Consider the following 14,986-nt stretch of genomic DNA (forward strand, 5'->3'; position numbering starts at 1 on the left):
ACCTGGGGGCTTCACAGAAGTTTATAGCGTTGAGCCGTGAAAAGAAAAAAAATTTTTTTTACAACAAAACGGTTGCTTCAACTAGGTAGCTTTTTTTTCACAAGGGTAACAGGAAAAAATGCACCATAAAATGTATTGTGCATTTTCTCCTGAATACGCAGATACCTCATATGTGGTGGAAATCAAATCTTTGGACACACGGCAGTGCTCGGAAGGCAAGGAGCGCCATTTGAATTTTTGAATGCAAAATTAGCTGCACTCATTAGCGGACGCCATGTGGGGTATGAAGACCCCCTGAGGTGCCTAAACAATGGAGCTCCCCCACAAGTCACCCCATTTTGGAAACTAGAGCCCTCAAATAATTTTTCTAGATGTTTGATGTGCACTTTGAACACCTGGGGGCTTCACAGAAGTTTATAGCGTTGAGCCGTGAAAAGAAAAAAAATTTTTTTTACCACAAAACGGTTGCTTCAACTAGGTAGCTTTTTTTTCACAAGGCTATCAGGAAAAAATGCACCATAAAATGTATTGTGCATTTTCTCCTGAGTACGCAGATACCTCATATGTGGTGGAAAGTAATTGTTTGGGCGCATGGCGGGGCTCAGAAGAGAAGGAGCGCCATTTGACAGCAAAATTGGTTGGAATCATTAGCGGACGCCATGTCACGTTTGGAGACCCCCTATGGTGCCTAAACAGTGGAGCTCCCCCACAAGTGACACCATTTTGGAAACTAGAGCCCTCAAATAATTTTTCTAGATGTTTGATGTGCACTTTGAACACCTGGGGGCTTCACAGAAGTTTATAGCGTTGAGCCGTGAAAAGAAAAAAAATTTTTTTTACCACAAAACGGTTGCTTCAACTAGGTAGCTTTTTTTTTCACAAGGCTATCAGGAAAAAATGCACCATAAAATGTATTGTGCATTTTCTCCTGAGTACGCAGATACCTCATATGTGGTGGAAATAAATTGTTTGAGCGCATGGCGGGGCTCAGAAGAGAAGGAGCGCCATTTGACTTTTCAAACGCACAGACGCAGTGCACTGATCGGCCGCTGCAGGACGCACGGTCGGATGCGATAAAAAAAAGCGTCGGGGATACGTAAAAAAAAAAAAAGTCACGCCAAAAATTGACCATGGATGCAGATCCGTTATGTGCATCCCTGATCAGCGCTTGGTGGGACGCACGGACGGATGCGATACAAAAAGCGTCGCAAATATGGAAAAAAGTCACGCCAAAAATTGACCATGGATGCCGATCCGTTATGTGCATCCCTGATCAGCGCTTGGCGGGACGCACGGATGGATGTGATACAAAAAGCGTCGGGGATACGGAAAAAAAAGTCACGCCAAAAATTGAGCAGGGATGCCGATCCGTTATCTGCATCCCTGTTCAGCGCTTGGCGGGACGCACGGACGGATGCGATACAAAAAGCGTCGGGGATACGGAAAAAAAAAAAAAAAGTCACGCCAAAAATTGAGCAGGGATGCCGATCCGTTATCTGCATCCCTGATCAGCGCTTGGCGGGACGCACGGACAGATGAGGTGTAAAAATGGACAGGGGATACGGAAAAAAAAAAAAAAGTTATACTCACAGTACCCAGAGGACTAGCAGGAGGATCACTGACCAGAAGAGCTGCAGAGGAACAGATGGCAGAGAGATGGACAGCTTTACAGGAGCAGCAGGCAGATCAGCAGAATGCCCAGGAAGGACCCAGCGATGGACGCAGATGTGATCAGGCCGGTGAAGACAGGTAAGAGGACGTCGGGGGAGAGCAGAGGGGGAGAGGGGGGGGGTGAGAGCAGAGGGGGGGGTGAGAGCAGAGGGGGAGAGGGGGGGGTGAGAGCAGAGGGGGGGGTGAGAGCAGAGGGGGAGGGGGTAGAGCAGAGGGGGAGACCGGAGAGGGAGCTGCAGAACAGAGATAATGGGGGAGGCAGTCAGATCGCGGGGGGAGCAGATCGGGATGTCGGGGGGGGGGGGGGGTTGGGGGGAGCAGATCGCGGGGGGGGCACGGCAGGGGCTACCATGGCAGCGCGCAGGGGCACCACGGGAGCGCGCAGGGGCACCACGGGAGCGCGCACGGGCTGGCTGCAAAGTGAGCACAGTACTCACGTGCAGCAGCGGTGACAGCTAGGGCGGCGGCGGCGGCAGCAGCGGCGGTGGCGTGGTACCACAAGTACCAGCCACTGCACGCTGCAGACATGTTGGGGGAGGGCTCGCAGGCCAGCACAGGCCTGGGGAGGGCGGCCACCGGCAAATCACACCGCCCCACTGCACACTGATTGGAGCGATTGCGCGTCATTGCACGATCGCTCCAATCAGTGCTGCAGGGGCTGGGGGCGGCATGTTTGAGGTCCACCTATGATATGCTGCAGCAGCTGCGGCATCTCATAGCTGGATCTCACAGGATCGCACTAATTCGGGCATTATTTTTGCCGAAATTAGTGCGATCGATGTGGTTGGCGGTTCAGATTTGAACAGCCAATCACATCGATCGTCGATAGGGGGTGGCGATGCCGCCCCCCCTGGGGTCAAGCAAAGGTCCCCTGCTGTAAGAAACAGCAGGGGACATCATTTGAAAGCCGTTGCTATGGCCACGGCAATCAAATGAAGTTTAGGCAGTAAAATTACGTCCCTGGTCGTTAAGTCACGTTAAAATAGGACGTAATTTTACTGCCCGCGGTCGTGAAGGGGTTAAGACAGACCTGAGATTTAGGAGCAGGTCAGCAGATGAGGACAGGTGGGGAGGTAAAAGGGAAGGGGAGATGAATATTTGTTTGGCGAGTGCTGACGTTGGGGGATAGCGAAGGAGAGTGAGGAGGAGTGGAGCAAAAACTGTGAGGGCATAGGTGAACATGGTGAGTTTAAGGTTTACATATGGGAATATGAAAAAGTGTAGGGGAAAAATGCAAGTGACAAACAGTTAAGGAGGTAACGCTCACCTTCTGGTCACTTCTGGGACATTTCTGGAATATTTCTGATTGCCCACTTAGAAAATCCCACTTATGAAATCACACAGACCATGGTCATAACAGACCTGTGCCAACAAATTTATACAACTCTAGAGGCCTAGAAAATGACTCAGGTGTGAGCAGAAGGGAGGGGGATAGAGGAAGAGAGCTCTGAGAAACACACCAGGGGTGAATTAGTAAGTACAAACTAAGAGAAACATTTGGACTACTTCACAGCTAGAAAACGAACTACTTAAGATGCAGAAGAAATAGACAGGTGTGAACCAAGAACAAAGAGTTACAAGAATATGAAATTCAGATGGCAATGGCAGTGGTTGGAACAGTATCACATACCAATAGAAATAACATACAGGAGAGGATAGACTTCAATGGGAATGGCAGTGGTTGGAACAGTATCACATACCAATAGAAATAACATACAGGAGAGGATAGACTTCAATGGGAATGGCAGTGGTTGGAACAGTATCACATACCAATAGAAATAACATACAGGAGAGGATAGACTTCAATGGGAATGGCAGTGGTTGGAACAGTATCACATACCAATAGAAATAACATACAGGAGAGGATAGACTTCAATGGGAATGGCAGTGGTTGGAACAGTATCACATACCAATAGAAATAACATACAGGAGAGGATAGACTTCAATGGGAATGGCAGTGGTTGGAACAGTATCACATACCAATAGAAATAACATACAGGAGAGGATAGACTTCAATGGGAATGGCAGTGGTTGGAACAGTATCACATACCAATAGAAATAACATACAGGAGAGGATAGACTTCAATGGGAATGGCAGTGGTTGGAACAGTATCACATACCAATAGAAATAACATACAGGAGAGGATAGACTTCAATGGGAATGGCAGTGGTTGGAACAGTATCACATACCAATAGAAATAACATACAGGAGAGGATAGACTTCAATGGGAATGGCAGTGGTTGGAACAGTATCACATACCAATAGAAATAACATACAGGAGAGGATAGACTTCAATGGGAATGGCAGTGGTTGGAACAGTATCACATACCAATAGAAATAACATACAGGAGAGGATAGACTTCAATGGGAATGGCAGTGGTTGGAACAGTATCACATACCAATAGAAATAACATACAGGAGAGGATAGACTTCAATGGGAATGGCAGTGGTTGGAACAGTATCACATACCAATAGAAATAACATACAGGAGAGGATAGACTTCAATGGGAATGGCAGTGGTTGGAACAGTATCACATACCAATAGAAATAACATACAGGAGAGGATAGACTTCAATGGGAATGGCAGTGGTTGGAACAGTATCACATACCAATAGAAATAACATACAGGAGAGGATAGACTTCAATGGGAATGGCAGTGGTTGGAACAGTATCACATACCAATAGAAATAACATACAGGAGAGGATAGACTTCAATGGGAATGGCAGTGGTTGGAACAGTATCACATACCAATAGAAATAACATACAGGAGAGGATAGACTTCAATGGGAATGGCAGTGGTTGGAACAGTATCACATACCAATAGAAATAACATACAGGAGAGGATAGACTTCAATGGGAATGGCAGTGGTTGGAACAGTATCACATACCAATAGAAATAACATACAGGAGAGGATAGACTTCAATGGGAATGGCAGTGGTTGGAACAGTATCACATACCAATAGAAATAACATACAGGAGAGGATAGACTTCAATGGGAATGGCAGTGGTTGGAACAGTATCACATACCAATAGAAATAACATACAGGAGAGGATAGACTTCAATGGGAATGGCAGTGGTTGGAAACAGTATCACATACCTGTGGATGAAACAGATGAATTGTCAGGTCAAAAGAGGTGGCAGCATTCAGGAGGATATATTATGAATTACATTTCTGGAATATTTCTGATTGCCCACTTAGAAAATCCCACTTATGAAATCACACAGACCATTATGGCCTCCATTGATGGACATAGCAGTTTCCCTTATGATTTTCTTAATACCAGAAGTGTTCATATCAGGAGACTTGATTATTGAATCACTTGAATAAATCTTGAAACCTAGTTACGTTAATAGGAAGTATTACCTCCAGCCCTGGGGTACCGCAATGGGGACCCATAGTGCCCTCACTCATGTGAGTTTGCTCCTGAGCTGGTAGGAAATATTACCTCCAGCTCTGGGGTACCGCAATGGGGACCCACGGTGCCCCCACTTATTCGAGTTTGCTTCTGAGCTGGTAGGAAGTATTACCTCTAGCTCTGGGGTACCGCAATGGGGACCCACGGTGCCCCGCACTTATTCGAGTTTGCTTCTGAGCTAGTAGGAAGTATTACCTCCAGCCCTGGGGTACCGCAAGGGGGACCCACGGTGCCCCCACTTATTCGAGTTTGCTTCTGAGCTGGTAGGAAGTATTACCTCCAGCCCTGGGGTACTGCAATGGGGACCCACGGTGCCCCCACTTATTCGATTTTGCTTCTGAGCTGGTAGGAAGTATTACCTCCAGCCCTGGGGTACCGCAATGGGGACCCACGCTGCCCCACTTATTTGAGTTTGCTTCTGAGCTGGTAGGAAGTATTAGCTCCAGCTCTGGGGTACCGCAATGGGGACCCACGTTGCCCACACTATGCGAGTTTGCTCCTGAGCTGGTGGGAAGACATCTGATTGTTCCTTGAGGATGACCATGAATGGTTCCCCCATGTAACCTTCTGGGGGCGAGACATTGATGATATATTTATCTTATGGTCAGAAACTCCTGATAGTTTTATTGACTTTGAGTCCAATGGGTTAAGAGTCACTTGTGCATTGGGAGGTGACAGATTACCCTTCCAGGAGATTCTTTTCCAAAGAGGAACAAATGATCATTATTAACACTTTCTGAAAAACAAGCTGGACTAATGACTAAGTTGTTGAGCTGGAAAAGTTATCACCCTCCAAATTTAAAGAAAGGGATCGCAAAAGGCCAATTTAACACGATGTAAGATGTAAATGTTCTACGCTATCTGCTTTACAAAAACACAAGAAAAAGACTTGAGAAATAGATTTCTTGAGAGGACACCGTACCCCATAATCGGGGCTTTATAGACATGTGCTTGGTCCATGGAGACTCTGAATGGTCACGGCTTTTTCTCCAGCAGCCACATAGGGGCAGTTACCCCAATCTGTGCTGATAATATCCCCATATACATTATTGTGTTATATGTAGAGATGTTCGGTGCCAGGGAGCGTTTTTAAATGTTTGTGATAAAGTTTTTTTTAGGTTATTTTCTATTCTATTTTTTACATTAAGTTCCCACTAGCTATATTTTTCAGCCGTTTCTTCTTCTAAAAATACTGCCATACAGCATCCACATAGTGTAACATCATTCCATCTCATATTTCAACTCTACATAATACCGCCACATGAAATACAAATAATATCGCTATACAGCATGCATGTAATACTGCACATAGTGTTTTAATACCGCCACAAAGTGTAGAAATAATACCACCGTACAGCACATATATAATACCGCAACAAAGTGTAGAAATAATACCACCGTACAGCACATATATAATACCGCCACAAAGTGTAGACATAATACCACCGTACAGCACCTATGTAATACCGCCACATAGTGTAGACATACCACCGTACAGCACATTATATAATACTGCCACATAGTGTAGAAATAATACCACCGTACAGCACATACATAATACCGCCACATAATGTAGAAATAATACCATACATGTAGCACGATACAGCATTCACGTAATACTGCTGCATAGTGTAATATATGTACACTAAGTAATAATTCTATAGAGTGTAGCAATACAAGTATACTTCACTGTGTAATAACACCATATTGTACAAATAAGACAGTTATACAGCAACTATGTTAATACCGCCACATATTGTAGAAATAATAGCAACATACAGCACCAATGTAATACCGCCACATAGTATACAAATAATACCATTATACAGCACCTATGTAATACTGCCACATAGTGTACAAATACTGTTATACAACTATGTAATACCGCCACATAATGTACAAATAATTCCGCGATACAGCGCCTATGTAATACTGCCACATAGTGTACAAATAATACCGTTATACAACACCTATGTAATACCGCCACAAAGTGTAGAAATAATACCACCGTACAGCACATATATAATACCGCCACATAGTGTTGAAATAATACCATACATATAGCAACCATACAGCATTCATGTAATACCACCACCTAGTGTAATATATAGTACTCCGGTCAGATGGGTAATGGCGGCTTCTTCTGCAGGTATTCTATCTCGGCTTTCTCCCAGCTGCAGAGGATGGGGATCAGACACCCGCGGCCGGCGCCGTTCATCGGGAATGTGCTGCTGTTCCAGAAGGTGGGATGCTGCGATGGTGGGATGCTGCGATGGTGGGATTCTGAGATGGTGGGATTCTGAGATGGTGGGATGCTGGGAGTTGTAGTTGTTGCCGTCGGGATGCTGGGAGTGGTAGTTGTTGCCGTCGGGATGCTGGGAGTTGTAGTTGTTGCCGTCGGGATGCTGGGAGTTGCAGTTGTTGCCGTCGGGATGCTGGGAGTTGTAGTTGTTGCCGTTGTCCGTCCTTCGCTGTGAGCGGTAATTTTTATTTGCATTGTCAGGGATTCTGGGAAGGAGCCGATCGGATCCTGAAGACGTACGGGCCGATCTCGGGGTGAGTGGTTTATTCTCTCAGCTGTCGCCCCCTGCTGGGGCATTGTGGGAGATGTAGTGCTCTCACCTGGCGGTGCCTCTCCCATCATGCACTGCAGCTGGTCTATCACATGCAGGTATTACATGGGGCGCCGGCCGATGGTTCTCCTGGCCGATCCCGAGGCCGTGAAGCAGGTTCTGCAGAAAGACTTCTCCAACTTCACCAACAGGCTGGTACGTGCAGCGCCCGAGACCGCACAGACCTCGGCTGCTCACAGCTGAGGGTTTGCTACAATTGTATCCAGTAATCGCCCTGTAGATGGGCATCCCGGGAGGCGCCGCTTATCATCTACCCTCATCTCTGCAGAAAATGAACCTGGTGACCAAGCCGATGAGTGACAGCCTCCTGTGCCTCCGCGACGAGCAGTGGAAGCGCGTGCGCAGTGTCCTGACCCCGTCCTTCAGCGCGGCGCGCATGAAGAGGTGAATCCATCAGCGGGGGCTACCCAGGGGGAGGATGCCCGCCGCCAAAGTCTATGGGGGTCAAGATTTCTTCCGTCTGTCCAATGATTGGCGCTTCTGAATATCACTTTGCACCCGCATGTTTTGTAGAACATAATAGGCTGCTGTCCTCTGCATAGGCAGCAACTAGAATGACAGAAGAACTTAGAAAATGTTAGGCTCCGTCCCTAATTCTAAGCTAGGATTCGGTTTTGGGTGTGAACTAGTGCTTCTGTTAGGGCTAGGGTGAGGGTCTCAGTTAGGTTTATGACTAGGCTTAGAGTTATGGCTAGTGCAAAGATTAGGGCTACTTTTAGGACTAAAGCTAGGCTTATGGCTATGCTTAGCGTTAAGGTTACGGCTAGTGTTAGGATTTGGGTTAGGTTGTGGAAGGTTTATGGCTAGGCTTAGAGTTCTGGTTAGGGCTATTTTCCAGACTAGGGTTAGGGTCTCAGATAGGTTTATGGCTATGGTTAAACTTAGCGCTAAGGTTAGAGCTAGTCTTAGAACTACAGTTTGACTCGCTAATGTTAGGCTTAGTGTTAGGATTTGGATTAGGCTAAGGCTATGGCTAGAGTTAGGATCTGGATTAGCTTTATCTTTACACTTAAAGTTATGGTTAAAGCTAATGTTAGGGCTAGTTTAGGAGTTGGTTTAGTCTTATGACTATGGTTAGGCTAAGGGCTTCGGTTAGAGCTACTCTTAGGTCTTGAGTTAGAATTAGTGCTAATTTTAGGTTTAGTGTTAGCGTTTAAGTTAGGCTTAGTGTTAAGGTTAGCGTTGGGATTTGGGTTAAGCTTAGGGATATGGCTAGAGTTAGGATTTGGCCAAGGAATGATGTTATGATGTTAGGGCTAGGATCTGAGTTAGTGTTATGCTTAGGCTTAAGACTAAGGTTAGGGCTAGTAATGGGACTAGGGTTAAGATTTGGTTTAGGGCTATAGCTATGGTTAGGCTTAGTGTTAAGCTTAGGGTTAGTGTTAGGATCTGGTCTAGATATATGTCTAGGCTGAGTTATGGTTAGTTCTAAGGTTAGGGAAAGTTATAGGGCTAGGCTTAGTTTTAAGGTTAGAGTTAGGGCTAAAGTTAGACTTGGTGCTAGTGGTAGGTTTGGTCTTAAGATTTGGATTAGGCTTCGTGATAGGGCTAGAATTAGGATTTGGGTTAGGCTTAGGGCTAGAGTTAGGATTTGGGCTAGGGATGGTGTTAAGGCTAGGATCTAGGTTAGCTTTATGCTTAGGCTTAGTTATGGGACTTGGGTTAGGATTTGGTTTAAGCTTATGTCTGTGGTTAGGGTTAAGGTTAGTGTTAGGTATATGGCTAGGCTTATGGTTAGTTCTAAGGTTAGAGCTAGTGTTAGGATTAGGGTTAGACTTAGTGCTAGCGGCAGGCTTAGTGTTAGAACTATATAAGGGCTAGGATATTATACAGCTGCGGTGCAATCCTGGGCTGACAGCGGGGTCTCCGCAGCGCTGGCGGTCCTTGGGGTAAGGGGCAGCAGTCATGCGTCTTGCCCCGCCCACTGGACTTGTTCTGGGTGCAGCATTCGGTCACAGAGCTGCACAGTAATAGTGATTGGAGCTGACAACCTGCGGCGTCGTCCTGTTGGTTGTCGCAGCCCCTCCCCCATATTTCTGTCTCTGTCCCCTAGATGTGCCCCCTCATACACCAGGGATGCGATGTGCTGATCAGAAACTTACAGAGATTCGCAGACTCCGGAGAATCCTGCAACATCCAAAGGTAACAACACATACACAACGCTTTGCTGATAACAGAGAGCAGCAGCTTCTCTTTGGTTTTGGTAACTCCGGTTTCTCGCCACCGCAGATGTTACGCCTGTTACACCATGGACATCGTGGCCAGCGTGGCGTTTGGCACCAACGTGGATTCCCAGAAAGATCCGGATCATCCGATGGTGCAGAACAGCAAGAAGTTTCTGGAACTGTTCACCCCCCTGAAGCCCCTCGTTCTGCTGACGTGTAAGGAAGGGGGGGGGGGGGGGCGGCCGGAGGGGGATGGGTGGGGCAGGACCTCAGTTTACCTGCCTGGCATCCAATCAGAATGACAATGAGCCAAGATGTGCTCATTAATATGCACATGGGTTCATTATTATTCAGGATGGATCATTAATATGCAATTAGTTCATTAATATGCAGGGTTCATTACTATGCATGTGAGCTCATTATTATTCAGGAGGGATCATTAATATGCAGGAAGCTCATTAATATGCATATATGCTCATTAGTATTAAGGATGAATCATTAATATGCAGTTATCTCATTAATATGCATATGGAATCATTATTATTCAGAAGAGGTAATAATATGCATATATGCTCATTATTATTCACAATGATCATTATTATGTAATGGCTCATTAATATGCATAATGGATCATTATTATTCAGGGTGGATAATTAATATGCAGTTAGCTCATTAATATGCAAATGAGCTCACTATTATTCAGGCAGACTCATTAATATGTAGCACAGATTCATTAATAAGTGGAAAGGTTGTTATAAGGGGAGCATTTTAGTATGCGGGGAGCTCACTAATGTCCACAAGCTCATTAATAATCAGCAGGGCTCTTTAAAATGTGGGCGGGATTATCAATGTTCAAGACTCATTATTATGCATGAAGTCATTAATATTAATTAGGGCTCATTAATATTCAGAAGGGTCGATATCTAGCACTTGCTGATATTTAGCTGCAGATCTGTCACTCAGGACTGTGGGAAAGTTGGGTGACCTCCTGGGGTGACAGTCGCCACTTTACTTTTCGTGTCTTTTCCCGCCAGTGGCTTTTCCATCCATCGTGGTCCCCATCGCTCGTCGCCTTCCCAATAAGAACCGCGACCAGATAAACCGCTTCTTCCGCAAAGTCATCAAGGAGATGATCGGTCATCGCGATGAGCAGCCGGCCAGCGAGGTAGACCGCGCCTCCGCCGCTCCCGGTAATACCAGTCCATTCGGGGTTAATCATGTATTTTGTCACAGCGGCGCCGGGATTTCCTGCAGCTCATGCTGGACGCCAGGACGACGACCGCCAACGTCTCCGTGGAGCATTTCGATATTGTGAACCAGGCGGATCTGGCGGCCCCCGTGAGGGAGGAACCTAGAAAGAAGACCACCAAGACGCTGAATGAGGACGAGATCCTGGGCCAGGCCTTCATCTTCCTCATCGCCGGCTACGAGACCACCAGCAGCCTCCTGTCATTCACCACCTACCTGCTGGCCACTCACCCTGAGTGCCAAGAGGAGCTACTGAGGGAGGTGGACGGGTTTGCCGAGGACCATGTGAGTGACTCGGGGAGGAGGTAGATGAGGGGTGCTGGTCAGGAACCCCAATCCCCGCTGAGGGGAGCAGGACATAATGGTGGTGAATGTCTCTCATTGTAGGACGGCGCCAACTACAACACGGTGCACGACCTGCCCTACATGGACATGGTGATCTCCGAGTCCCTGCGCATGTACCCGCCCGCCTTCCGGTAGGTGCCATCCTCCAGTATCGTGTGTATTACTCTAGTCACCTCCAGAGCTGCACTGACCTGTGTGTGCATCGTCGTATACAGTCACCGCCAAAACCTCTGAGACCGACACGAGGCTTTGGCTCTCAACTTTGCTTTGTGACCGGGTCTCCATCATGGGGGAACAAGGTCTTCCAGGAGGATTAGATCCCATTATTTATTCACTACCATGCTCTTAGGTAAAATAGTGAGTGACCCCTCCATTGATGAGAAGCCCCCACACATTGTGAGTGACCCCCTCCATGGATAAGAAGCCCCCACACATTATGAGTGACCCCCTCCATGGATGAGAAGCCTCCACATATTGTGAGTGACCCCCTCCATGGATAAGAAGCCCCCACACATTGTGAGTGACCCCCTCCATGGATGAGAAGCCACCACACATTGTGAGTGACCCCCTCCATGGATGAGAAGCCACCACACATTGTGAGTGACCCCCTCCATGGATGAGAAGCCCCCACACATTGTGAGTGACTCCCTCCATGGATGAGAAGCCCCCACACATTGTGAGTGACCCACTCCATGGATGAGAAGCCCCCACACATTGTGAGTGACCCCCTCCATGGATGAGAAGCCCCCACACATTGTGAGTGACCCCCTCCATGGATGAGAAGCCTCCACACATTGTGAGTGACCCCTCCATGGATGAGAAGCCTCCACACATTGTGAGTGACCCCCTCCATGGATGAGAAGCCCCCACATATTGTGAGTGACCCCCTCCATGGATGAGAAGCCCCCACACATTGTGAGTGACCCCCTCCATGGATGAGAAGCCCCCACACATTGTGAGTGACCCCCTCCATGGATGAGAAGCCCCCACATATTGTGAGTAACCTCCACCATAGATGAGAAGCCTCCACACATTGTGAGTGACCCCCCTCCATGGATGAGAAGCCTCCACACATTGTGAGTGACCCCCTCCATGGATGAGAAGGCCCCACAAATTGTGAGTGACCCCCTCCATGGATGAGAAGCCCCCACACATTGTGAGTGCCCCCTCCATGGATGAGAAGCCCCCACACATTGTGAGTGACCCCCTCCATGGATGAGAAGCCCCCACACATTGTGAGTGACCCCCTCCATGGATGAGAAGCCCCCACACATTGTGAGTGACCCCCTCCATGGATAAGAAGCCCCCACACATTGTGAGTGACCCCCTCCATGGATAAGAAGCCACCACACATTGTGAGTGACCTCCTCCACGGATGAGAAGCCCCCACACATTGTGAGTGACCCCCTCCATGGATGAGAAGCCCCTACACATTGTGAGTGACCCCCTCCATGGATGAGAAGCCCCCACACATTGTGAGTGACTCTCTCCATGGATGAGAACCCCCCACACATTGTGAGTGACCCCTCCATGGATGAGAACCCCCCACACATTGTGAGTGACCCCTCCATGGATGAGAAGCCTCCACACATTGTGAGTGACCCCCTCCATGGATCAGAAGCCCCCACACATTGTAACTGAGCCCCCTCCATGGAAAAGAAGCCCCTGCACTTGAATGGTCTCAGGAGGCATTACCACCATCAGACACAGGACTCGAGGCAGCGTCTCCTTCTCTTCTCCATACAGGTAATCTTCCAGGCGTCCCTCTGAAGGGGCTCCATCAGAGAAAATAACTCCCTCCACCCTCTGCAGCCCTATCTCTGTACTTCCTGCAGAATGTCCATCTTTGCTTGATGTTTTTTGTGAAGCCTTCACTTCACCGTGCGTGCAGATGACAGCTGCCTGCTGCCATTCCTGAGCAAGCTCTGCACTGCTGCTGACCAGATTCCATAGCTGAATCCTCTGTAGGAGATGGTTCTGGCCATTGCTGGACTTTCTTGAGCACTGGACACTTTCTCCTCAGTTTTTCAATCTCTGTCTTTGAAGTATCTTGATGATCCCACAAATGGCTGATTTAGGGGCAATCTTACAAGCAGCAATGTCCTTGCATGTAAAGCTTTTTTGATGCAAAGCAATAATGAGCCCACGTTTCCTTGGATAACAGAAGAAGACAATGATCTTCAGAGGCAGCCCCACAAGAAAATGACAAAGTGACATCCGCTGCCTTGTCCGGTAGATATTTGCTACCTCATGCACAACTTTGCTGCTACATCATATTTTGCAGCCTGGGAGTCATCAGCAGAATAGTGAATGCAGCTCTGGGTGTGACTGGAGGATAGAGCAGATACGTATATAGTGTTTGGTGCCTTTTGCTTCTAGGTTTGCCCGGGAAGCGGCTGCTGATTGCACAGTGATGGGGTGTAAGATCCCGGCGGGGACGGTGCTGGAGATCCCTATTGGCTGCATGCAGAATGATCCCCGGTACTGGGAGGAGCCCGAGCGCTTCAGACCCGAGAGGTAACGGTATGGCCACATTTGCACAGTGTGGCGGATCGGCCTGGCGCCATTAATCGGACTCTTCCTGCAGATTCACAGCAGAAGAGAAGCAGAAGCGTCACCCCTTCCTCTATTTGCCGTTTGGCGCCGGACCCCGCAGCTGCATCGGGATGCGACTCGCCATCTTGGAAGCCAAAATCACCTTGTACCGGATCCTGCGGAGGTTTCGCTTTGAGACTTGTCCTCGTACTCAGGTGAGGAAGACCCTTGGTTTCTCTTACACAGCGCGGTGGTCTTCAGTCTGCGGTGCTGGGACTTGTAGTGTTCAAGCATCTGAAGGTTCACAGATTGGACACCATTGACATAGTACAATGAGCAAAAGTGATGTCTACGGGACATAGCGGGCATTACACAGAATATTAACCCTTTGCATCTTTCTTGCAGATTCCGCTACAGGTCACCGCAGTGTCCACTCTCAGGCCGAAGGACGGGGTGTATGTCAGAGTTGTAGCTCGCTAGCGCCACCTGTAGATAACAACATTGCACTGACCACCTGCCCCATCATTTACCTGTGAAGTGTCCGGAATGTTCTAAATGTAAACAATAAAAGTTGCCCCCTAGTCCCATTATCGTTTACATATTAAACCCCTAAATAGCCCCAAAGTTGGGGTCCTCCTTACATTATCACTGCCCCAAACCACTCTATATAACCTCAGAATTACATGGCAGAGAATGTGAGAACCTGCAGCCACCACTAGAGGGAGATCCCTGTATACAGAGATAGATGATAAGATCCTGTCTGCAGCCACCACTAGGGGGAGCTCCCTGTATACAGAGATACATGATAAGATCCTGTCTGCAGCCACCACTAGGGGGAGCTCCCTGTATACAGAGATACATGATAAGATCCTGTCTGCAGCCTCCACTAGGGGGAGCTCCCTGTATACAGAGATACATGATAAGATCCTGTCTGCAGTCACCACTAGGGGGAGCTCCCTGTATACAGAG

General features: G+C 47.8%; 1 protein-coding gene across 1 annotated transcript in view; it reads left to right on the forward strand.

The window, feature by feature from the left end:
* LOC142301777 (thromboxane-A synthase-like) overlaps window positions 1-14,873 on the forward strand; it is a 61,054-nt gene extending 46,181 nt beyond the window's left edge. The window contains exons 3-15 of the mRNA XM_075342796.1: window positions 7,241-7,334; window positions 7,595-7,647; window positions 7,763-7,859; window positions 7,993-8,108; window positions 9,421-9,427; window positions 9,778-9,866; window positions 9,954-10,105; window positions 10,924-11,054; window positions 11,123-11,422; window positions 11,525-11,613; window positions 13,862-13,999; window positions 14,070-14,232; window positions 14,423-14,873. Coding sequence (XP_075198911.1) covers window positions 7,241-7,334; window positions 7,595-7,647; window positions 7,763-7,859; window positions 7,993-8,108; window positions 9,421-9,427; window positions 9,778-9,866; window positions 9,954-10,105; window positions 10,924-11,054; window positions 11,123-11,422; window positions 11,525-11,613; window positions 13,862-13,999; window positions 14,070-14,232; window positions 14,423-14,497 — 1,504 coding nt within the window. The 3' untranslated portion in view covers window positions 14,498-14,873. The remainder of the gene's footprint in view (window positions 1-7,240; window positions 7,335-7,594; window positions 7,648-7,762; window positions 7,860-7,992; window positions 8,109-9,420; window positions 9,428-9,777; window positions 9,867-9,953; window positions 10,106-10,923; window positions 11,055-11,122; window positions 11,423-11,524; window positions 11,614-13,861; window positions 14,000-14,069; window positions 14,233-14,422) is intronic.
* Window positions 14,874-14,986: the final 113 nt, after the last annotated feature.

The sequence above is a fragment of the Anomaloglossus baeobatrachus genome, chromosome 4, assembly GCF_048569485.1.
Source record: "Anomaloglossus baeobatrachus isolate aAnoBae1 chromosome 4, aAnoBae1.hap1, whole genome shotgun sequence".
Classification (NCBI taxonomy): Eukaryota; Metazoa; Chordata; class Amphibia; order Anura; family Aromobatidae; genus Anomaloglossus; species Anomaloglossus baeobatrachus.